Here is a 26,306-nt window from a genome sequence, read left to right as displayed (position 1 = left end):
CTCATGCCGAATTGCTTCTGCCTTCCTTTTACCCACATCAGAAGCCAAGAGGAATCCTGCACGCCTCTTTGTGCTTTGTTATCTCAAATCATCAAATCCTTTGGTTTATACCTACTTAATACGATTTGTGTGTCTTGCACTCTTTCAGCCTTTGCATACCCACTGCTCCATTTTAGATAAGGTTTCCATTATTTCTCTCCCAGATCTCTTTGACAGACTTTCCACTGTTCCCCTCTGATTGATGCTCCATACTGTCAATGATCTTTTTAGTATGCAGCTGATTTTAAACCTTAAGTCTTTCCTAATTGCCTTCAGGATAACATGCAAACATTACTTACAGAATACTTGCAATTTGACCTGAGCCTGGCTATATGGACTCATCATAAGCCATTCTTTTTCTTCCTGTCATTCCAGATTTGGGGTATTTAAGTTCTCTAGTCCCTCCATTCCTCCCTGAATGCCCTTCTCTCTTTTGACTGTTCCTAATCATACTTAAATCTCACTTGGGAGATTCTCTCCTTCAGGAAACTCTTTGAATTCCAGCCTAGATTCTTTACCTTGCATTGTGTTTGCTTATTAGCCTCTTGTATTGGTCTCTACTTACCATGTATTGTAATGGTTATTCAGTTTGCCTAGTCATACAGGATGTCTTGTGGACAGGAGCTGCTGTTATTTAAAAACATTTAATAAAATAGATAACTAATAAGAGCATGCTGTATAAAAAAATAAAATTCAAAAAAAATTAAAACATTTAAAAGTAATGTATATTTATTGTTATTTAAAGGTAATGCATGTTTATTGTAGAACATTGAAAGCACAGTTAAGCAGAAAGGGGCAAATTTAAGTTAACTCACAATCTCATCCACCAGAGATTACCATTTTTTGTATTTTGGTGTAGAATCTCTTACATACATGTAAATTTTTTTAAACAATAATGAGAAAATCAAGTGCTATTTCATAGCTTTTTATTTATTTATTTTGCCTTAATGTATAATTAACATCATTTTACATCATTACATATTTTCGTTCAACATATTTTTAATAGCAGCAGAGTAATGTGTTGAATAGATTCACCAAAGTGTTCTTAATTATTCCCGTTATTAAATATTTAGGATGTTTAAATTTTTTTTTACTGTTATCAACAATGCCTTGGTGAGCATCCTTATATAAGTGTCTTTGGAAATGGAATTCTAGATCAAATGATATGAAAAAGTTTAAGGTGTGTGATATATATTGCCAAATTGCTCTTCAGAAAGGCTTCTTGTTTTTTTAAACCAATTTCCACTCCTACCAGCAGTGTTAAGAGAGTGCTTTTTTCCTCAAAAAATAGGAGCCATCACTTTTTCATTTTTTCCAGGTTATGGGGGAAATGTTATCTGCTTTTATTTTCTATTTTCTTGATTACTGGTAAGGTTAAAAGTTTTTTCCCGGGCTTCTCTGGTGGCGCAGTGGTTGAGAGTCTGCCTGCTAATGCAGGGGACACGGGTTCGAGCTCTGGTCTGGGAGGATCGCACATGCCGCGGAGCAACTAGGCCCGTGAGCCACAACTACTGAGCCTGCATGTCTGGAGCCTGTGCTCCGCAACGGGAGGCTGCAATAGTGAGAGGCCTGCGCACCGCGATGAAGAGTGGCCCTCGCTCACCGCAACTGGGGAAAGCCCTCGCACAGAAACGAAGACCCAACACAGCAAAAATAAATAAAAATAAATTAATAAACTCCTACCCCCAACATCAAAAAAAAATTTTTTTTTTCCCTTAGACATTTGTATTTCTTCTTTTGAGAATTTCCCAGTGATTCCCTTTGCTGTTTTTCTATTGGCACAGGTCCATTTTCTTATTGATTTTTCTAAAAGAGTTGTTAAGTGTTTATACTAGTAACGCTTTCACTCTAGTATGTGTTGCAGATATTTTTCTTTCTTTTGTTACGTTTTTAAATTTTTTGATGGTTTTTGAAGCATAAACATTAAATTTTTTTAATTCAAATATATCATTCTTTCAGTGTAATATTTAGGAAGTTCATCACCACTCCAAGATTATATTCACCTATACTTTTTTTTCTAGTACTTTTATGTTTTAATTTTTAACATTTGAATCTCTGTTGAAATTTATTTTGTGTATAGGGAGCAGCCTTCATCCAGGGCACGGAACACAAGGTCTGTCAAGTCATGGTTCTCAGTAAATATCTGGACCTGTCAGCAGGTCCTCACCCTTACATATTATCATTTACATACTCAGAATTCTGATTATTTATACCAAGTAGCATCTAGTTGATGAAATGGTAATATAACATAGGATAGAATATATGAGTTTAAAGATGATTTCCAAGATTCTAGCAAGGGTTGGAAGGAGAATTTTGGAAAGGGTGTAATTTTACCTGGGTCTTGAAGAAATTTGTGCTTCCTATGCTTTCCAGGAGCATGATTTCAGGAATAGCCCACCTAGAGAGGCAGAAAATTAACATCAATTTAAAGGAACTAATTTTGGCAGCAAGAATTATGTAGTATAATTTAAAATAGTAAAAACATATTTTTACCAGTATTTAAAGAACAAGAAAAATATAGTAAGTACTCATGTGCTCACTACCTAGGTTTTACAAATATTAACCTTTGGTCATCACATTTCAGTTTTTTTCTGAAGAAATGGATAAATCCTTGAAGCTCCCTGCACCCTATTTGTCTCACACCATCCCTTCCCTGAGGTAACGACTAGCTAAAACTAGTTTCTTACCCATCTGTGTTTTTCCTTGTCACAATTCAGCCTACCAACGCTTTAATTCAAGTTTATTAGTAGATTGTTATTCACTGTGGCCAAGTCTAAAAGAAGAGGCTCACATGTCACAGTAAGCAATGTGGATTGGTGCTTTCTGTGTATCAGTATGGTATCTGGTAAAACATGCCATGATGTGGTATGTTATCTCTGCTAGGAATTTTTTCAGTGGGGGAACAGCACCCTATTAGCCATCTTTCTTGGTCTAAGTAAATATAACTGTAAATCCTAGACTATTTATAGAAATTGCTGGTTCTTAATTTCTTAATTAAGCTGTACATACAGATTAGCAAGGATTATCTGATGTGCCATGGGCAGAACTGGAATATCTTACACTTCTTTTTATCCCCTTACAGCTTGTTGTTTATTCATAGTAAGAATCTCAGAATTTTAGGAAAGGGCTCTAGAGATATTTTGATTCTACCCCTTTATATTTTATTTTAGTTTTCAATTAAAAAATAGTCTTTATTTTTAGATCAGTTTTAGGTTTACAGAAAAACTCAGCAGAAAGTACAGAGAGCTCCCATATACCTCCCTCCACCTAGTTTCCACTATTATTAACATCTTTCATTAGTGGGGTACATTTGTTACAATTGATGAACATAGTGATATATCATTAGCTAAAGTTCATAGTTTACATTATCCCTTTATATTTTAGAAATGAACAAACTGATACTAAGAATTTCACTTGATCAGGACTTCAAAGCTAGCATATAACCCCAAGGTTTGCCCTCTTTTTAGTGCTTCATAAATTTATTTACTTATTTGGTTGCACCAGGTCTTAGTGGTGGCAGGCGGGCTCCTTAGTTGTGGCACGTGAACTCTTAGTTGCGGCATGCATGTGGGATCTAGTTCCCTGACCAGAGATCAAACCTGGGCCCCCTGCATTGGGAGCACAGAGTCTTATCCACTGCGCCACCAGGGCAGTCCCGGTGCTTCATAAATTTAGAGAGTTATTTTGATGCAGTATTATCCTGGACTCTACAATCTGAATTAAAATGTCAGAAAATAGTGCATTTGTATAATAAAATCACACCATAAATGTTTTCGGTAAAACTTTTTCATTGTATTAATTTTTTTTGTGGTAAGTTTTTTGTTTTCTCACACATATATCATAAAACAGTATTCCCAAGTCCCTTTTCATATGTATTTGTTATTTGTTAAATTGTTCCATGTAGTTTTAAATATTTTAAGTAATAAATATTAATTTTGATGTGTTAAATTTTGCTTCATAGTGTTTCAGTGAAGTGTTTTATTTTAACTTGCATAACATTTTTGAAGTTAGAAATAGCTTTAATTTAATTATCTCATTTGAAGTATTGTCTTCCTTAGTTGACAGATGAGGAAGTTTAGAGTTGTAAATGTTCAAAAGATTGTAATAATGTCTTTCAGAAAAGATTCAGAATACAAATGTTTTCTGAGTCTAAGTTCAAAATGCTAATATTATGTGGCTTATATTTTAGACATATTAATTTCTGTATCTGTTATATAAAAAGGGACCCTGAGATAAAATATGTAAAACAGTCTTTGGCTCTCTTAATCAATCCCTACTTTTTTTTTTAACTCAGAATTATTTTAGTTTTAAAAATATTTCTCACTGTTAATTATTACCTTGAAACCATAAGCATGTAAATTTATTCAGAAAACTTCAGTCAGTTTGATGTAAGAAAATAGGTAATTTTAATAACATTCTCTAATATTGAACTGTTACTTTGATGTGAAGATTTATATAAATTAAATCCATTATAGTATGTTCTCAGCTTAAAGTTATATATTTTAATTTTACTTAGTGTTTACTTAGTAAATGGGGGATCAGAAAGTATGTTTCTATTGTTTCATTCAGTAAAGATGCATGATGTATGCTCAGCACATTTGATCCTGGGGCTGCAGAGTTAAGACAAGTTCTAGTTGAGAAGACTGTATGAAAAGTTGCATGAAAAAGTTAAGGTTTATTTGCTGTGTTAACATGCATGGTCAAGAAGGACTGGGGGAAACCCCAGCCTTAAAGGCTTGCTGGGGAGTGGCAGAAGAAGAGGCTGCAGAGTTTGGATTTGATTCTGTTTAAGGATTTTAAACAGAAAAATGCCATTGTTAGATTTTCATTAACATCATGGTTAGGTTTTATTAACAACATGCAATTCATAACCTTAGTAATCTACCTATTACTAGATAATCTACCTTCTCTTAGCTCAAGGAAGTAGGTTATGATTGTGATAGACTGAAATGTGGGGAAAAAATTCCAAAATATTTTGATGAAAATGAGCCAGACTACCTGGCTATCTGGTTTGTATCTGTGTGTGTGTGTGTGTGTGTGTGTGTGTGTGTGTGTGTGTGTGTGTATAAATGTGAGTAAATTTTACAATAAACGAGATGGTTCAAGTTGCCATTTAAAATAATAATTATTATTTTTACAAACCATTGTTTTTAAACTTCCCATGGAAACTGCTGTTAACTAATTTTTATTAGCACTGTAACCTTGGGTAACTTGTATCTGCTCTACTTGCAGGGACAGCATGAAGATAAATGATAGGGTAAAATAGCTTTGAACTATCAAGACAGGCCATATAAATTCAAAGCGTTGGTATTGCAGGGTTTGGGAAAAGCTGAGAGCATTTATTTCTGAGGTACTTAATTTGTGGCAATTACCAAAAAGATACTTTTATTTTACAAAACTTTGTAGTATTTGATATCGTTCATCTCTTAACCCTTCTGGAAACTTTTCCCATCGCTGCCATTTCTTTGGTGTCATTTCTTTCTGGCTACAATTTTAAGGGTTTCTTCAAAGGTTCTTGGGGTTCTGTGTCCCCTGTCCCCTGGCTCTTCTTCCTTCTGTGCTCTTTCATCTGTTCTTATAGTTTTAACTACAACGTATATGTCTCATAATCCCAGTCCAGGTCTCTCCTCCAGCTTCAGACTTCAGTGTGAGACAAGCACTACTGTCAACATGTGCAAAACTGAACCCATTAATCCTCCTCTATAATCTGGTCCCTGCCCATCTCGCTGGTCTCATTTGTAGACTCCCTGTCTTGAATTTTATTCTGTAATAAGAACAGCTATAGGTTGAGCACTTACTGTGTGCCACAAGCATTGTGCACCTTATTTGCATGTCTTATGTAATTTCACCACATCCCTATGGGATGGATATTTTTATTATCCCATTTTACTGATGAAATTCTGAGAAGTTAAATAATGTGTCCCAGGTCATATAGCTTGGAAATGGCAATTTTGGGATTTGAACACAGCCTGCTCTAACACCAAGTTTGTGGCTATCTATCAGAGTACCCATAATCCCTATATGTTACTTGTTACTAGTGGAAACATACTGTACATCTTACAACAGAGTCCTTCCATGTCAGCCTTTCTAGTTTGGTATATAATTCAAGACTCAGGGATAACTGTAATAAGAGCTAAGTGATCACTTTCAACTTCTGGAAAGGTCACATTATTACCTATATTATGATACTGGTTCCTTAAGTAGAAGTATATCGGGTTCCTTTTAGACTCAATACACAGCTGTATTGAGTTGTGATTGTGTATGAATGTAACAAGCATGTTCTCCTTTTGCTTAAGGCTGCTTTCCTGAGATGTGCTCTTAATGCCTGGGTTCAGCAACTCAGCACCCTGCCAGTTCTTACCTCCTTGGTGTGGTGTCTTCGCAGGCAGTGTTCTTAGTCTGGAACGTCTTCATCCTTCCTCCTATTTTCACCTTCCCCTTGCTCGGCAAACTTCTACATTTTAAGAACTTAGCTGAGGCATCATCACCTTGTGTAAGAAGCTTCCCAGACCTTCTCCTGTATCTCTAGGCTGAATAAAGTCTTCTTGCTCTGTATTCCTTTAGCGTCTTGTATATATCGATAAGCATTTTAAACTGTCATAGTGTCATAATGTACAAATATTTGTTTACATTTTAGTCATTCTCATTAGATGATGAGCACTCTGGGATAGAAATGATGTCTCAGACATTTTTGTGTCCATAGTACTCAAATGCCTTATGTACTTTTATTGAATTACTGCCTGACCAAATGACTAAATGATTGCTTTTATTGCTAGTGTCAACTTTCTAGACACTATAAACCTAATAACACTGTTTATTATTTTTTCAATTGAAGGACTAGTGTACTTGATCAATAATCATAAGACTAAAAAACATAGTTTTTTATTTCTCTGTTGTTACATAGCATCACAGCCAAACTGTTCCCAATCAGTGATAATTTATCTTATTTTAAAAAGTTATAATGACATGTACATTTTAAAATGTGTTAGATTGCATATATTCAGTGGTTAAAGAGTTCCACAGAATTTTGAGTGTTAGGTGATCGTTAGCCTTTTAAACCCATTCTATTCTGAAAGTATAAATTTAATGCTTTGTTATCAGGCATTGCAGTAATTCATGCTGTGATTTCATTTGTACTGCTAATGTTATGTTTTTTCATTAAGGCTTTAATTACCTCAAATATTTAATTAAAGCTGTGTTTTCAAGCTTTGGCATAATGATCTTAAAGATTAACTGTGTACTTGCAAGTGTAGTCAAAATAAAAATAGAAATCCAGAGAGACTTATTTCTTGCCAGTCTCAGCATGATTATAATTTTCCAAAGTGATTTTCATGTTTGAAGAACTTTTTTTTGTTTGAACCTAATATTCTGTTTTAAAAAAGAAAGCTTTTAAGGTAAAATCTAACATTTTTCCTTGATAGCTGCTTTAAGAGTAATGTTTCAAAGTGTGTAAAAGTAATTATTTGGACAGTGATTTTTTTTTTTTTTTTAAACTGAAATCTTGACAAGAATGGAGCTGGGGAAACATAAAATGCTACCTTTGTAGTAGAGAATGAAGGGCCATTTTCCTTAAAAAGGTATATTTGAGATTTTTTACTCCGGCTCATAAGGGATGGGAAAAGGATCCATGATGTTCCTAGGAACTGCTGACCCAGTTGATATATGTTTGCAGTATGGTCTCCTGTGACTTCTAGAATAGGCATGGTCAGCTGCTATCTCTTCCTGTGCCTGCCTGTGCTTTCCCTTTACAACAGTCATCACACATAAATCTCTAATGCCTCTTTTCTTTCTAGGCTCTAAAGTTTATGATGGCTAGGGATTGTGGATGTTTGTTTGGTACTGTGTAATCGGTGCCTAATCAATAGTTACAGAATAAGTGATGCAAACAAGCAGAAAATGGGGATTTGTTCCCCAAAAGTAATTGTTTTGGTCATGGTGATGTTTGAAGCACTGTAGATCTTGAAATAAATTGTTAAAGAGCAATTGAATTAGCTTTACTATTATGGTCTAATTCATTATATATCTAGTAACTTCAGTTATCCAAAATATTGTTTAAATGCTATACAATCCATCTTTTTTGGATAGTCATTTATTATATTTTATTTAAGAAATTATTTTGTACTTAAATTTTGTTCTTTGATGTTTGGAAGTTATGAATTCTTCAAACAAAATAGTAGAGTTATACTCCACATATCTCAAAGCTTCCATGAGAAGTAAACATATTTTTCAAAGTTGATAATACAGGTAAAACTTTCCCGTGGATAGAAGTACCCAGACCTCACATTCTACCTCAGATCCGTAATTCATAATCTGCTGTGTGCCTCTTTGGCATTTCCACTGACCCCACCACTGACTGACTGGGAATGGGGTGTGGGGATGCTACTGATTGTGACTTACCACTGACTCGGGCAGAGACGTACTTTCGTTTATTCTTCATGGTGGATGTAGGGATGGTTGAAGCATTTACAAAAGACTAAGGCTCCTGGATAACAAAGGAAATTAACATGAAGAGTAAATTAATTTCACTTACAAAAACCAAAGTCCTCACCATGGCCTACAAGGCCCTACATTATCTGGCCTCTGATGCGTTTCTGACTTCCTGTCCTTCTTCCCTGCTCCTGTCTCACTGGGTTTTACCACACTGGCTTCCTTGCCTTTGCCCCAGCTGTACTCTCTTGCCCCAGATATTTGCATAAGTAACTCCCTCCTTCAAGGCCTTACTCAGACTTTACCTTCTTTCTCAGTGAGGCCTGCCCTGATCACCTTATGTAACTACAATCCATATCCTGCTCTACTTTATTCTTTTTTCTGTAGTACCTAATCACCTCTAACGTATGATATAACCTATAATTTACTTATTTCTTATATGTATTATATTGTTTGTCTCCTGTAACTAAAATGTAAGTTTAATAAGAGAAGGGTTTCTCTATCAGTTTCTGTTTTTCATTGTTGTTGTTGTTATTTAAATAAACAAGTGTATCTCAGGTACCTAGAACACTGGTGTATGGTATACAGAAGATGGTCAGTAACTGTTTGTTTAATAAAGAAGTCCAGATCCAAGAAAGCCAGGCCTAGACAGATGAAAAAACACCCTTTCTTGCCATCTAAGTTCTGTTTTTTAACCCTTCTTGGAATGATTGCCAGTGAAGAATGACTGTACTTGGTAGAAACCCTGACTCTACCCCATGGGAATGTGGCCCAGTTATGCTGTGGCTTTCTCTCTATATTCCCAAAGTGGTGTTAATAGATGGTCTCATCATTTATACTAAGCAGTAGTTAAGCCTGGAACAGAAATGAGCTTTAGTGGTGGAGTGAATCGCTGCGATAATAGGACCAGTATAGTAGGTTTGTTCCTTTACAACCTGCCCCAGGTTTGAGAAGTTCGTAGGAGTTAAGTGAATTAGGTTCTGGTTCTGACTGTAACCAATTCATTGTCTTATCTTATGACTCTGGACTTATGTTTCTTCAATAGTAAAATTGAACTAGATTGTATTTTTTTTCTAACTCTGTGAAGTTTAGCTATATCATCAGAAACATTTTAAGCTTTATAATTTAGGAACCCTCTTTCAAAATATGTTAGCGCTTAGGTTAATAATCATGTTACTATACTATGTTTAAGATTTATACTTGGTAAGGTGCTGCATATATAAAAACAGTTGCGCATACTAGTAGTGTCAAGAACCTAACAATCATTCTTTTCTTATGTAATTTCACAAGAAAAAACAAATTTGTGCTAATCCTTAGACTTCAGTTAACTAGAAAATTGAGTCTTTAGACATGATAGATAACTCATGCTAGGATCTATCTCCCTCCTTGCTTTCTCTCTTCTTTCCCTTATTTCTTCTCTATCCTTCAGGTTATCTACTGTACAGTTTCCCTTTTTTTTTTTTTTTTTTTTTTTGCTTAGAGAACAAAAGGATGACACTTTACAGGTATTTTTCAAGAATTTTGCTTTTTCAATATATATTTTATTCATCATTGTACCCCCTAGCATCCAGCAGATTGTCTTGTACATATAGAGGCTCCTTAAGTGTTGCTTGGATGAATGAATTTGCTTTTATTTTTACCTCAATACTTAATTGACTCAAAGTGATTTTTTAATTTTTATTGTTTTAAGAAAGGTGACTCTTGTGATGGTGGGACTTGATAATGCTGGTAAAACGGCAACAGCAAAGGGAATCCAAGGAGGTAAGCTGAAAAAATTTATTATTAAATTACTCTGATTTATTTATTTAAATTGCTTTATTACATATTCATTGGGTACATATACTGTGTACTCTATTACTTTATATTCTTAGTATACTTGAGGCTAATGTGGTGAATAGACTCTGGCTTAATAGTACCAGCCTGTTATGTTTCAGATTTGAATGAATGCAGAGGCTCCTCGAGGTTTTTGATCAGCTAAGAGGGATCGCAGCTGTCTTCTAGCCAGTAGGAAGGAAAAAGTAAAAAAAGGACATGCCCCCGCCTTTAAGGATCCCTATCTTCTACTTACATTTTCTTGGCCAGAATTTAGTCACAGGGCTACAGCTAAATGAAAGGGAAGTAGAAATACAGTTAGCCAGCACAGTTCTCTTTGCATTTTTTGATTTTTTTTCAACATGATGTGTAATTTTTACAGTTACATTAAAGATACATTAAAGGGTTTTATGTCATTTATATTACATCTCATTGGATGTATTTATTTAGTCTTAATTTAATGCTTTGTAACTACAATATAGAGGTACTATACTAGTGAGTTTGTTGTGTACCCAGAAGATGTAGCACGAGCCAGGCATCTTGAGGGTATGAATTGGGAGAAAACCTAACATATATTTGTTCCTGAAAATGGATTTTGCAACTAGATATCATGCATGACGGATAGGGAGCTTTTATTTATGGAAATTCATGAAAAAAAATTGACACCTTGAAAAATTTGCTGTTGGAGAAAAACATTTTGTCACCCCCAATTAGTTGCAAACTATATATTATTGTTTGAGGAGGCTTCTAAAGCCTTTTTGTACCCCTCATGCTGTCACCTAGGTTATATCCTTGCAAAGCACTCACTGTCACCATCTAAACCAAGGGTTTGCAAACCTCTTCTGTAAAGATCCATATAGTAAATATTTTAGACTTTGAGAGTCATATGGTCCCTTTCCCAGCTACACAGCTCTGACATAGTAGTGCAGAAGTAGCCATAGAAAATATGTAAACAAATGAGCATGGCCATGTTCCAATGAAACTTTATTTATAGACCCTAAAATTTGATGTGTTATGAAACATTATCCTTGGGTTTTTTTTTGGAAATTATTTTAAAATGTAAAACACATGCTTAGCTTGAGGGCCATGTGAAAACAGGTGGCCAGCCAGATTTGGCCTGCAGGCCATGAAACCTTATCTAAACGTTTTCTCTTTCATCCCTTCAAAGCCTTATGTTCAAGGGAGCGGGATCCAGGAATGTGCTAATCAGACTGTCTAATTATTTGTGTGTACTTAGAACAAACTCTTTCGATCAGGCCTTCTTCTGAATTCCACCTCCATTAGTTTCTTTTTCTGAGTTTAGAAAATGTTCAAAGTGTCACATCATGAACAAAAAGTCAAAGCTGCCTTCAACTTTGAGCTCCCCTCTGGCTCTGTTTTTGTTTTTCATTTCGTATTTACTCTTCAGCCTACTCCAGTGACTGATTTCTTACCATTTTTCTTTTTTAAAGATTCCAGTTATATAGAACGACTTGAAGTTTTTCAAATTGAGCCTTTTGATACCTTTGTGATTTTGTTTATGCTGTTCCCACTTGCCTTATTAAAGGGAATATCAACTTATCCTTAAAGACATTATCTACTTATCTCTAAATATGCTTGTTTGTCGTATAGTCTCCTTCTTTATGAAGTTTCTTATGATCTCCTGCTGCCCTCACCCCTTACCACCACCGTCAGTACAATTGACCACATCCTCTGTTTATGTCTACTCTTATCTGTATCTACTTGTATAGCTACTTAATTGCCCCTCTTTTTATGTATTACTCTACCTCTCCAGACTATAAATTCCCCAAGGGCAGTTTTACTTATTTTGGTGTCCCAGTTCAGGCCATGCCTTAGTAGGCAGTCTTCCTAAAACATTTCTCCCATGGCTTCTCTTAGCTTATTTCTGTTTTGTTTTTTATTAAAATTAAAAAAAAAAATTTATTGTATATTTCCTCCTTTCATTTGAGATAATCTTCCTCTCCTACTGTGTTGCCGTTGTCTGTGTTCAATATAATATAATTTTATTATAGCTTCCTAATCTAAGAGTACTTTCCCTATCTTGAGGTTCACTTCCTTCAATCAGCTTCTCTTCTTCATGGCTGTCAAAGTGATTGCATTAATAGGATATAGGTTCAGTTGTGCTAACAAATAAGCCTAAAATAACAGTGGTTTAATAAAATAGTTTATTTCTCTCTCATATTACAGCACAGGGAAAAGTAGTCTAGGGCTGGCATAGCAGCTCTCTGGTATTAGAGACTCAAGTTCCTTTTCCTATTTGCTTTGCCATTCCTAGTGTTCTCCCTTGCCTACCTGGTCCAAGGTGTCTCACTACTACATGTGCATTTCAGCTGGAAGGAAGAAGTAAAGGACAAAGGGAGGCTATCCTTCTCTTTTTTTAAAGTATGTGAACCAGAAGCCACCACATCATTGCAGTTCATAGGCCATTAGCTAGAACCCGTGGTGTTCCAGAGCTGGTTGCTACTTGCTATTATTGGCTCATATTAGGCAACGAGAGCCAGTTAGGCACCTCTCCTCCAAACTCTATGTTCAGGTGCCTCATATTGGTAATTTGAAATAGTCCACAGCGGGATTATTTACACCATGACAATTGGAAAACACTATCAGAGTTCCACAGCCTCCAAAGCCAGTTAAACATTTAACAGTATACCACCAGCACATTATCTAGAACCTGTTCTCATGGCCACCCCTAGCTGCCATAGAGACTGGGGATTGCATTCTTTATCCTGAACAGCCATGTGCTCAGCTAAAAAATCCAGGATTCTCTGACTTTCCAGTATTATTTCCTAATAGTTCTAAGGAACTGTTGTTATTTTGGGTGGGAAAATTCTTTGTGTAAATTGGTCCCTAGCATTGTTGACATTAACACATCTTTATTATATCGTAGTTATTTGTTTATGTATATATTTCTTCTTTTTCCATCTATATAAGTGCTCTATAAGATCAGAAAATATTAATAAATTTTATTAATCTTTGTATATCTAGGACCTTGCATAGTACTTAGCATATAACATAAGCTCAATAAATAGTTATTGATTATATATTTTCATTTTATCTTGAACTTTCTAGGCATTGTCTTAACATATATGCTTTACTGAAATCCTCAGGATTAGGGACCATATGTGTTTGAACGCCTGGTTCTTGTATGATGCCTGATTTATAACAGGCCCTCAATAAATGATTACAAGCATGGTTGGATGGGTAAATATATGGAAGAATGGACATAACGATAGCAGCTTCAGCTGTCCTAGCAGTCTGGTGTTGTAGTATTGAGCAGTTATATGCTTTGTACTGAGTGCTAAGGATACAAAGATAGTTACCAGCTATTGGGAAGGTATAGGCTATTGTGGAGACCAGCAAGAACACAGAATATTACAATAGATGGTGTAGGTGATACTGAAAGTAGGAAGGAATCATCAGAGAACGATTTACAGAAAAGGTCGTAACCTGAACATTTAGTCTTGAGCCTTGAAACACAGAATCATGAGTAGAAGCCAGAGGAAAGAATAGAGAAATTGGGGAGGGTGTTCCATGTATCAAAAGAAACAGGCTTTTAAAGTCCTGAATACCTGAATTTGAGTCCTGGCTCTGTCTACCATGTAACCTTGAAAAAATTACTTAATATGAATTGGTTTCCTGGGAATAGTGCCATCATTTTATCTGTACTTACATTGTTCCCCTGCTTGGAATTTTATTCTCCCTTCTTTGTTATAATTTTTTTGTCTTTTAAGACTTTACTCCTATTTCATTTCCTCTCTGAAGGCTTTCTAGGCCATGACTCACTTCTAGCTCCTCTTTACCCTTTTTCTCTTGAATGCCCTCCATCTTAGTTTGGGCTGCTATAATAGAATACCATAGACTTAGTGGTTTAAACAACAGGTATTTCTCACAGTTCTGGAGGCTAGGAGCTGCAGTCAGGGTGCCAGTATGGTCGGGTACTTAGTGAGGGCCCTCTTCTTGGTTTACAGACAGCCATCTTCTCACTTGTATCCTTATGTGGTGGAAAGAGAGAGAGGAAACAAGCTCTCTTATGTCTCTTCTTATAAGGGCACTAATTCCATCATGGGGGCTCCATCCTTGTGACCTCATCTAAACCTAATTACCTCCCAAAGGCCCTACCTCCAAATACCATCACATTGGGGATTAGGGTTTCAACAGATGAGTTTTGCCAGGGACATAAAAGTGCAGTTCATAATACCTTCACACTGTGCTCTCCAGTCTTATTTGTAGAACATATAGGTTCTTGTGTTATTCCCATTAATGGGAATAACACAGTTCTCTCTGAATTGTACTGGATATTCTTTGAGGACAGCAACCCTTTTTTATTCATCTTTGCATTCTAATGCCTAACAAAGTCCTGGTACTGAGTAGGTATTCTGTATGTGTTATTTCCCTTATCCCTTCCTCAGGATAGTTGATTTATTTTCACTGATAATTTCCTGGGGGTACGTTTCAAATCATACTCAAAGACAGCTGCCTATTTTAACTGTGAAGCCAGTTCTGGCCTAGACTAGATCCACATTTTTAAATGTCTAGTTTAATTCTGTTTTTGGAATATATGGCTGCTTATATTGCTTCTAAACTTGCCTTTTTCTCCTTCTAGATAAGGCAGGTCTTTTAAAAATTTGACTTGTGATGTCTATTAACTTTCTAGAGAGCTGTGTAAACTGCATTAAGATGCTTGCTGAAAGGGAATGGTACATTGCAAGTCTGTTTCTCTGTCACACCTAAGCCTAACAGCAAATGCCTCTCAAATTTATCTTTTTTTTTTTTTTTTTTTTTTGCGGTACGTGGGCCTCTCACTGTTGTGGCCTCTCCCGTTGTGGAGCACAGGCTCCGGACGCGCAGGCTCAATGGCCATGGCTCATGGTCCCAGCCACTCCGCGGCATGTGGGATCTTCCCGGACTGGGGCACAAACCCGTGTCCCCTGCATCAGCAGGCGGACTCTCAACCACTGCGCCACCAGGGAAGCCCTCAAATTTATCTTTGTAACAGCAAATGTTTTGCTGAATGTGGGAATGATAAGACCCTCTAAACCAGTGTTGTTCAGTAGAGCTATTGCAATGACGGACATGTTCTATATTGGCTCTGTCCAGTAGGGTGGGCCACCAGCCACATGTGACTTTTGAGCACTTGAAATACAGCTTGAACAACTGAGGAGCTGAATTATTTTATTTAAGTTTAATTGATTTAAGTTTTAAAAGCCTCATGTAGTTTGGTGGCCACTGTATTGACCGTGCAGCTGTAAACAAAGTACAGTGGAGTAATATTTGTTGTGAATTCTAGCGATGAAGAGAGAATGGAAGAGACAGACATGAAGTTTGAACTCTTCTCTGTAACCACTGAGTCACTTGGTTCTGTTAATCTTTCATGAGTTCTCTCTTGCCATTCTTCTATTTTTATTTTCATACCTCTCCAAAAAGTGGCTATCACTCTCATTTTCAGTCCGTTTAGAGACTTTTGCAAAGATGAATCTGAAGAAAGACTACTTAAGTCACCTTAATTATGTTATTGGTCTGCTAAAATACCTTCCGTGGCTCCCAATTCTCTATCTTAAGAACCCTCTTCATTGTACATTCAGACTTAAGGGTTTGCTCCAACTACAGTGTTCAACTTGTGCGTGCATCTTGCTTTTACCATTTCTATTACTTAGGTCACTCATCTGACTGTCTAAATCCTACTGAGCTTTAAGGCTTAGGTCCCAGCTCCTAGTTCAAGTCTTGAACCTTAGTGATCTTTTTAATCTCTTACTGTCATTACCTCTCTGGCAGTTATAATTGTATACATCCTGTACCTTCTTCTTTGTGCTGTCATATGCAGAAGTCCAAAGAAATTCAATTATAAATTTATGAGAATATTCTGTATTCTATTCTTGTAGAAGAAAATAAAATCTACTCTTTGTATTTGTAAGCTGTCCTTAAAAGTCTCTTTATTGCAATTATAGATTTAATTCAGTTAATTAAAAAAGAAAGGTCCTATACTCTTCATAGCTTCTCCCATTATTTGGTTGTTCTAGACTATTCTCTAAATGTTTAGTTTTTCTTTATAACTCCACAGAGGTTGTAATGGTCCTTGGGCATGGCTGTGGTGTTGAAGGTTGAAATTTTTATTGTTTGTAACTTGGGGAGTCAGTGGCCTTAAAGGCAAGAGTTCATTTGTTTATTTATTCTACAGATCCTTATTAAGTACCCGTTATATGGTGGGCATTAGTTTAGGAACTGGGGTTATATCAATAAAAACAAACAAGCAAACAAAAAAAAACACAGAAATTCCTATCTGCAAGGAGTGTAGATTCTAGTTGGATATTTTATAGTATCTACCTTTCCCCCAAACCAATGTGCTTAGATGTAACGCTTATTGTGTAAGCAAATAATAAACATTCTATTTAGTACTAGAGTATGATGAATAACACATTTATGTCATTTAAGTTGTGAAGTTAAATTAGTGTTATTAATTTAAGGTCTAAAGATTCTTTCTTTTATATCATTTGAAACAGAGTATCCTGAAGATGTAGCACCTACCGTTGGATTTTCCAAAATTGACCTTAGACAAGGAAAGTTTGAAGTCACCATCTTTGACTTGGGAGGTGGAAAAAGAATTCGGGGAATCTGGAAGAATTACTATGCTGAATCTTATGGAGTAATATTTGTTGTGGATTCGAGTGATGAAGAGAGAATGGAAGAGACAAAAGAGACAATGTCAGAAGTGATAAGACATCCTAGGATATCGGGAAAGCCTATATTGGTGTAAGTAATGTTGGTGTCATTGTAAACGTAGAGACAGCAGCATTAAGTCATTAAATTTACCTAAGTTACAAAATACTGAATAAGCTAAATTGTCACACCCTCGTATGATAAAATGTATGTAATTTACTGGGAGTTGTTAATATACCAAGGCCTTATTATAATGCTATCTGTAGAGGTTAAGCACAGAGGCTATGTAATGAAGAAATCTTATAATTAGATCTCCTGGGTTTTCAAATGTAAACTCTTTGTTTTATTTGATCATTTACTTTTGTCAGATTTTGAAAATGGTCTATTAACAAGGTTCTAAAATGTTTTTCAATTTATTTTCCTTTTTTAATAACTTATGTTTTGCCTCTGTCCTTTTTTTCTTGAAGAGTATTCTTGTTTGAAAGTTATTTAGATGGTTTATTCTTTTAATGCCATGTTGATTTCTCAGTTTTTACTACTATATTTCCGAACTGAACATGTGGTCTGTGCCATTATCAACTTAGTTGTATGCTTAGCATCATTTTGTCCATCTGCCTAAACATTTAAAAAAAATTAAGTGACAAAGGACTTTTGCACTACCCGCCCTCATAGCATTTCTGCATAGTAAACACCAGATGGTGCTATAACTTTGAGACATAGTAAAGTGAAAGTAGTTTAAATTGCTCTTAAAATTGGAGTAAGTGGAATGTGTGTTTTGCCTTTCTTGTCCCTTTTCCCTCGTTCTTGTGTTTCAGTACTAACGATTAAAAAAAACCCCAAGCAACCTATCACATGGTTAACTGAGAAATTGTAAGACAGAGTTCCTCAGTGGTCCTCAGTAATAAATGAACATTTTTAAATGAGGCAGTTTGGAAGCTCTGATTACAAAAAGTAAAACTTTATTGTATCATTTATTGTTAAGCTTATACTGTTTAATTTTTATACATTTAACTAATTAAATAAGTTATTTGATATATATATAATTAATTCTCACCTTTATTGAATATGAAATAGATTTTAATAGATATGTATACAAAGAGTAAACTTTGTTGAACCCATAGACTAAATTAGTCTCTATCAATGTTTAAGCATAGAACCAGTGACTTCTAAAGCAAAAAGTATTAATGACTGATGTTCATTTGTAAAATAATTGAGTGTGCTTTTTTTAACCCAATAGTTATTTATTTAATTTATTCTTTTATTCATGTATTCTCTCATGCATTTATTCATTCATACATGTACTAATTCGACAAATATTTATTGAACATCCACTGTGTGCTAGACATTGTTCTGGTGATAGGGATACCTTTGGGAACAAAAACAATAAAACTCCATGTATGATCTCAGGAACTTACATTCTAGGGGGTGACACACAATAAATGTAATAAATAAATTGTACATTAGGTGATAAGTATATTGAAAACAAAGCAGGGAAAAGAAGATCAGGAATCCTATGGTGGTGGTGGTGACAGGGGCATGTTACTCTTAAAATTAGGATAATCATACTAGGTCATATTGAGAACATGACACTGGAGGTAAGAGAGTCAGTCATGCAGATAGATGTATGTGGCAAAGCGCTGAGGCAGAGGCATGCAGTTTGTGTCTGCAGTGTTTACTGAATAATCCAATGTCAGCAAGATATCTGCTTTCAGTTCTGTCACATCTCTCAGCTAGTGTATTTCCAGAATTGGAAAAAAAAAAAACAACTCACAACTATGATGATTGCTCACCATTATAATTTCATAGTCAGTGCGATCTCACAAAGACATGGGAATTAATTAGGGATCAATAATATGTTTATGAAATATGGAATGGTTTGCCATTTGATGAGTTTTTCTCAAAGGAGTTTTACAACCATAGAATTTTTATTAATAAAGGTAAACTTTTTGAGATGTGTGTGCTTCAGAAATATACAAAATTTACTAAAAAGTAAATATTCTCTTTTTTTTTTTTTGGCCACACTGCACGGCATGTAGGATCCTAGTTCCCCAACCAGAGATCGAACTCACGCCCCCTGCGTTGGGAGCGCAGGGTCCCAAGCACTGGACTGTCAGGGAAGTCCCAAAAAGTAATATTCTTAATAAATTTAGAAGATGTAGGAAAGAATGAGGTTAAAAAAAAAATGATTGACCTATCATGCAGAGCCAACCACTGCTATCATTTTGATGAGTTTCCTGTGCATATTTTTGTAAAACATGTAACGTATGCAGTGTTCATATAATACATAAAATTTTCTATCCCACTCTTTTTTCTGTTTATAAATCCGTCTTGAATATCCACCCTAGTCCCATATTTGGAAGTTCTCCTGTTTACCTTTTTCTCTCTGACCTACAATTAATTTGTCTTTTTGATGTTACTATCTTAATATCGTTTGAGTCTCTTCACTCCTCTCTATTCCCTTTAATGTTACCTCCTTTCAGCCTTTCTTCACTTCTCCCTTGTGTTACTGATTAGTCTCCTAACCAGTCTCCCTGGTAGCAGTCTTGCCTATTCTCTAAGCTCTCCTCTACATTGCTAGCAGGAGCCCTTTTCTTTATTTGATATTTTTCAAATTACAAAATTGGTACATGCTTTAATAAGTGAAACAATGCAAGAATAGATAAAGTACTTGAGAGCTCTGTTTTAAATCCAAATTTGATCATTTTACTTTTCCTCTGCTCAGAGTCCTTCAGGTTGCCTCCATAGCTCCACACAGATAGGAAAGTCTGTGTTTTAACTGACCCTAGCACATAATAGGTATGGCATTGAAAAGTCCATTGGATAGTAAGTGGGAGGGGCGTCCAGTAGAGCCCTAGTAAGCTGAGTGCTAGGGGCTAGTGGGTGTGGAGATGTAGGGGAGGCTACCTGAATTAGGAGGCTGGCTACAGTGCTCCTTGTTGCACATAGCTGCTTCCTTCCTGCCCACGGACATTTGGACCTCTCATCTGCGAAATTCTATAATGGCATCTAATTTCTTCCGATCACCACTTGTCTGTCTGAGCCTAAACTAGTTGATTTAGGACCTACAAAGCCTCTCAGAACTCACTTCAACCCCTTGATAATTTTCTCTTCCCACCCTCTAATAATGAGCAAACAGAGGACAACAACAGACCTCAGAAGATTCAGTCATTCAACAGAAGGAAAGAAACCTGAAGAATTATTATCTTGTCTGTAATCATGAAATTACAAATTGGTAGAGCAGGATTCATTCATGCTATGGGAAGCAGAGTAGATGACCACGATAGCAGGTCCTGGACACTCTAGCTCTGCCTGACCTGATTCTGCACAGCAGTCTGACAGCATGTGTCATTGCAAATGAAGCCTCAGTCACATTTCACTTTATGTCACAGATGTGAGGGTTCTCTTGAAAGGTCAGAGTCGTAGATCACTAGGCTTCGGTGTTTTATTAGCTCGGAATTTCTGTTTGGCAGTTCTCTAGTATTTACTGCTTAATCAGCATAATATTCCAGTCAAAATCTCTGAAATAAATGGTGAAAAGGTGAAAAAACATGGGTTTAGAGAGAAGACAGAGAATCTGAAACCTGGATTCTGAAAGTTGTGTATTTGTTTATGACCCTGACAAGTCACTTTACTTCTTTGGACTCAGTGGTTAAATGACTCTTCTTTAATAAAAGTAACTGTAAAATATAGTAATTCTGGGATTGTATTCAGCTGTGTATTATAATGTGGACCTTAGTATAGTCTATGCCAAGAATCCATTTTGGTAAAGAGGTAAAAGTGATTTGTATTCCTTCTAAAGAAAGTAAAAATGGATGCCATGCAAATATTTGGTCTGTTATCATGCTGAGTTGTTTATTTACCTAGAATAGAAAGTCTTTTTTCTCTCATATCTACTGTAGGTTAACTTGAACCTCTACTCTGATTAATTAAGGTATGAATTATATTACCTACCCTCACATTCCCCCCACCACATACATACTCTTGCTTTAACCATTTATAATTTAATTATTTATTAAAATTTCTAATACTAGATAGTCTTGACAGATAAAGAAGACCTTTCCAAGAGAAAAAGTAAACAACTTTTGCAGTGGTATAAGTAGCACTGAAATCAGTAGTAATTTCAAAATTTAAGCTCAACATCCACCGTAGAAATTTTCCATTAATAGTACAAGGTACTATTTGTTGATTCCTTGTGGAAAGGGCTGAGCTAGGAGGTATTTTAAACATCTTAAGCTATTGAAATTTTCAGCAGCCCAAGGTTACACCAATGTTATATAAGAAGGCACATGTTCTTTCTGCATCTCTTCTTTCTAGTACAGTCTTGAAAGTTGCCCTCAGAGCGATTGTAAATTACCCTTCATTTTTGGTGGTTGAATCTCCTAATACTTATAACTGAAATAACTCTGGAGATCCATAGGCTAAAATTTCCTCCCAGGATAATAACAATTCTACTTGTGTTAGCATACTTGAACTCTTGGAGTGATGCCACTTTCTCATTATATACTGTCTGCTTTTCTGTGGAGTTATATGACCTAACTTAACTTGTGGTCAGACCTCACAAATTAGATGCTTCACAACAAAAATGTATAGGAGTTTCACTCAGGGAAGAAAACATAATATCTCATATATGATCTGGCTAGATGTTATGAACATTTCAGTAAAAAAAAGTTTGACCTGGAGGTCTTTGCACCGTGGGTGGCTTCCCAAGACCCTCTGAAATCACATACACAATTCTGAGTGCATGTGTATTTTTCTTGGGAGCAGATTCTAGCTCTCATCAAATTCCTAAAGGATTTCATGGCCAAAGAGGTTAAAAAAAAACATGGCAGTGAGTTTTTATATTAGGAGAAATAATAAGCAGGGTTTTATTATTAATAATTTTTTTTATTGATATCGGACTTTTGTCTCCACCCTCTATATGCCTATTTGACTCACCTTTCTTCTAGACAATATTACAGGAAACTGTTAGTTTGCAAGTTTCTTTGAGTCATATTCTTTCTTATAAGTGCCCAAGAGAAGTTAATTAGGTTATGGGTTATCCTAATACTGTTCTTAGAATTTGAGTCAAATGGACTTTCATGAGTCAGACCTTTCAATAAGAAATAGGAGAACCTGGGTCGTTTTTAGAATTCTGGAAACCCATAAGTATGAAAGTATGGACTACCTATGTCACTTAATCACTTGATCCTTAGTTGTAGTGGTGGGTCCCTTAATTTACTATTTTTACCATCTGAAACCCCTACTCACTTTATTTATAGGGTCCATTGGCTTAAGATTTCTTTTCTTTCAGCGCAAACTTACCAAGCTGTCATCTTCATCAACTTTATTTAGTTATACTGTTGACTCACCTCTACATTTCCTTACTGAGGGCTTCCTTTTGTCTGTAATGGCATCCAGCTTCACTAACAGCAGCTGTAGTTTACAGTAAAGCTTCTCAGCTGGTTGACTTCCTAGGTAATTTATGCACAAAGAGCCTGTAGAGGTTCCCATCCTTTCCCTCCCCTGTCCCAGCACACTCTATTGTAAAACAAAATAACGAAGAAAAACCTGTCGACAGTGTCGTCAGGCGGCAAGATGTTATCCAGGGATCACCTGTATCAGCATCAGACCAGACCTGTTGTATTTTTTAGGGTGGGGCCAAGGATGCCTCTGGCTTTTTCACAGGTTCTCCAGATCTCTCTGCTGCACAGCAGAAATTGAGATCTACTGGTGCAGGGGAAAGCATGGGCTTTGAAGTCAGCCAGGCCTTGAGTAGGTTACTTAATCTTCCCCAGCTTCTATGTCTCCACTTGTAAATAAGGATTTTAATACTTCTCTTGTCCTGTGAATTCTAAAATAATGTATTTAAAGCATCTCATTCAGTGCTTTACTAGTTTTCTGTGCATGCGATGGTGGATATGAATAGTTACTATTGATGATATGCTGTGTCTAGGTAGAGATGAATTAGGAGAGCTAGTTTTAAAGTGGCATATGTGAATTCAAGCTACATGAAGCTTTTGATTACAGAAAATGACATGGCTTAGTGGGTAAGAATAGGAACCCAAGTGCTCAAAATAATTATTGCATACTTTCTGAACCAGTAGATTCCTAATAGAGTGCCTCCGATGCGTAAGAATTTTTTCTTTTAAGGTAGTAATTTTAAGGAAAAAATGGCTACTTTTAGTGCCTATTGTGTGTGAATAAACAAAATGTTCAGCAGCTAATTAAATATGTTTATGTTGCTTAGGTTAGGGTGCTTTTGAAATATAACAATGAAAATTGTATGTGATATATTACTCTGCTATGAATCTTTCTATGATTAAGTCTTGCTTTAAAAGCAGTATGTTTAGATATAACTGCTACTAGAAAATTACTATTTTCTGAACCCATCTGGATATAATTATGCTAATGAATATTAAGTAGTACTCGATATTTTCCGTTTTCATGATAAACAAGTTAGGAACAATTATAAACAAGTATCAGTAAGGTACTACATTAAAGGATATAGCACAAGTTTAAAAGGGACAGAAGCAATATCTCTCAACCACCTGATTTAGCTGGGGAGTTTATCACTAGTTTTAAATTTATCTTTTTTTATAATGTTCCTTAAACATTTGAAGCTGACCTGTGGGAAACATCTTTTTCTCCGGTAATGCTTGTAACTGACACAGTAGAAAACTCTTCAATTTCTTTATATTTTATAAGTTAAAAATTATTTAATAGTGTTAGGAGACATATATATATATATATATACACACATATATAGTCATATTCCTGTTCACATAAGAATTCTCTCATTTTCCCATCACCAAATTTGCTCAGTTATCTGCTTTTATTCCTTTGTCTTCCCTCCTATAATATGGAAGAAGTGTTTCTGCTCCTGTCCAAGATCCCACCCCTTTCTACTATTGTATTGGGTTGGCCAAAAGGTTCTTTCGGTTTTTTACGTAAGATGGCTCTAGTAGCGCTTAGTTGTCTTTAACTTCATTCGAAGCAATTTTGTTAGATTGTGTGTGACAGCTGTCATATCAGGGTGCATTAAAAAAAAACATAAAAATTGGTGAATTTTTGTGTAGCCATTTTAATATTGAAGACGGAAGGAAAAAAAGCAACATTTTCAGCGTATTATGCTTTGTTATTTCAAGAAAGGTAAAAATGCAACCGAAACGCAAAAAAAGATTTGTACAGTGTATGGAGAAGGTGCTGTGACTGATCAAATGTGTCAAAAGTGGTTTGCGAAGTTTGGTGCTGGAGATTTCTTGCTGGACGATGCTCCGCTGTTGGGTAGACCAGTTGAAGTTGATAGTGATCAAATCGAGACATTAATTGAGAACAACCAACATTATACCACTCGGGAGACAGCCGACATACTCAAAATATCCAAATAAAGCGTTGAAATCATTTGTACTAGCTTGGTTATTTTAATCGCTTTGATATTTGGGTTCCACGTAAGTTAAGCGAAAAAAACTTTCTTGACCGTATTTCCGCGTGTGATTCTCTACTTAAACGTAACGGAAACGTTCCGTTTTTAAAACAAATTGTGACAGGTGATGAAAAGTGGATACTGTACAATAATGTGGAATGGAAGAGATCGTGGGGCAAGCGAAATGAACCACCACCAACCAAACCAAAGGCTGGTCTTCATCCAAAGAAGGTGATGGTTGTGTATATGGTGGAATTGGAAGGGAGTCTTCTATTATGAGCTCCTTCTGGAAAACCAAATGATTAATTCCAACAAGTGCTGCTCCCAATTAGACCAACTGAAAGCAGCACTCGACCAAAAATGTCCAGAATTAGTCAACCAAAAACGTATAATCTTCCATCTGGATAATGCAAGACCACATATTTCTTTGATGACCAGGCAAAAACTGTTAGAGCTTGGCTGGGAAGTTCTGATTCATCCGCCATATTCACCAGACATTGCACTTCGGATTTCCATTTATTTAGGTCTTCACAAAATTCTTTCAATGGAAAAAATTTCAATTCCCTGGAAGACCGTAAAACGTACCTGGAACAATTCTTTGCCCAAAATGATAAAAAGTTTTGGGAAGATGGAATTATGAAGTTGCCTGAAACATGGCAGAAGATAGTGGAACAAAACGGCGAATATGTTGTTCAATAAATTTCTTGGTAAAAATGGAAAATGTGTCTTCGACTTTTACTTTAAAATGGAAGGAACTTTTTTGGCCAACCCAATATATTATTCCTCCCCTTTCTTATATCGAGTTTCTCTCTCTGGATCATTCCCATCGGCAGAATGTGCTCTTGTGTTTCTTTAAGTATTGTGGAATCCTTTGGCTCTACATCTCTCTTCACATGTTGACTCCTTTTTGTAGTATTCTATTCAAAATTCTGGAAAGAATTGCCTGTAGTGGATTCTGTACTTATTTATATCACACTCTTTCCTCAACATGCTCCATTTGTGCTTTCATTCCTACAATTCCTTGAAACTGCTCTTATTGGAGTCAACAAATTATCTCCATGTTGCCAAATCCATTGTCACTTTGCTGTTCTTATTTTACCTAAAATTGAGTATTTCCTCAACTTTGTTTTCCTTTTAGCACTTTTGCATTACAGCATACTTTTCTTGATTTTCCTCCTACTTCATCGATGGTTCCTTCTTAGTCTTTTTTGTTAACTCCTCTTCTGCTTTAAATCTAAATTTTAGAATATCCCAGGCTCTTTTCTGGGCTTGCAGTTTTTTGCATCTAGATACTTTTGAGGCCTTAAATACTGTTTATTTACTCAGAGGACCCAAATCTATAGCTTTGACATCGCCCAAGAGTTCCTACTGATATAGCTAATACCTTAGAAACCTCCACTTTGACATTTTATGCTCATCTCAGGTTCTATTGGCCAAAACAGAATTTCTTGATTTCCTTCTCACCCTTAGTGTTGAAACCTTCATCTCCTGTCTTTTCCCATCTCAGTAAAAGCTATCATAATCTAATCAGTATCCTGTAGATTCTACCTCTTAAATCTATCACATTTTAGTCTAATTTTTTTTTTCCATCACTACAACTTGGTATACAGTAGTTAAGAACTGGTTCTGCAATCAGATTGCCTAGGTTCAAATCCCAGTTCTCTGTGTACAGTTTCTGTGACCTGAGTCAGGTTACTTAACCTAGCTGTACTTCAGTGTTCTTGTTGGTAAAATTGTAAAATTATTAGAACAATGCTGGGACATAGCAAGGATTTTTTTTTTTATTAGTCTTGAGTGTTAGTACTGCTGCTACCACCATCACCACCTCCACTCCCATCCTAGCTCAAGCCTCCATCATCTCTTAACTGGGACTATTGCATTAGCCTTCTAATTGTTTTCTATACCTATATGCTTGTCCTCTACTCACCTGCCCCAAATCCATTCTGACCCGTTCTCCGTACAGTAGACAGGA

The 26,306-nt window shown here is 35.9% G+C and overlaps 1 protein-coding gene across 3 annotated transcripts in view; it reads left to right on the top strand.

The window, feature by feature from the left end:
* ARL13B (ARF like GTPase 13B) overlaps positions 1-26,306 on the top strand; it is a 76,160-nt gene that overhangs the window by 5,683 nt on the left and 44,171 nt on the right. Inside the window, exons 2-3 of one of the 3 annotated variants that reach the window (XM_079923169.1) lie at positions 10,157-10,227; positions 16,776-17,025. In XM_079923169.1, coding sequence (XP_079779295.1) covers positions 10,157-10,227; positions 16,776-17,025 — 321 coding nt within the window. The remainder of the gene's footprint in view (positions 1-10,156; positions 10,228-16,775; positions 17,026-26,306) is intronic. The other 2 variants (XM_079923171.1, XM_079923170.1) reach the window with 2 other exon arrangements.

The sequence above is a fragment of the Stenella coeruleoalba genome, assembly GCF_951394435.1.
Source record: "Stenella coeruleoalba genome assembly, chromosome: 5".
Classification (NCBI taxonomy): Eukaryota; Metazoa; Chordata; class Mammalia; order Artiodactyla; family Delphinidae; genus Stenella; species Stenella coeruleoalba.
The sequence above is the reverse complement of the archived record's forward strand: the minus strand, read 5'-3'. Positions and strand labels throughout refer to the sequence as shown.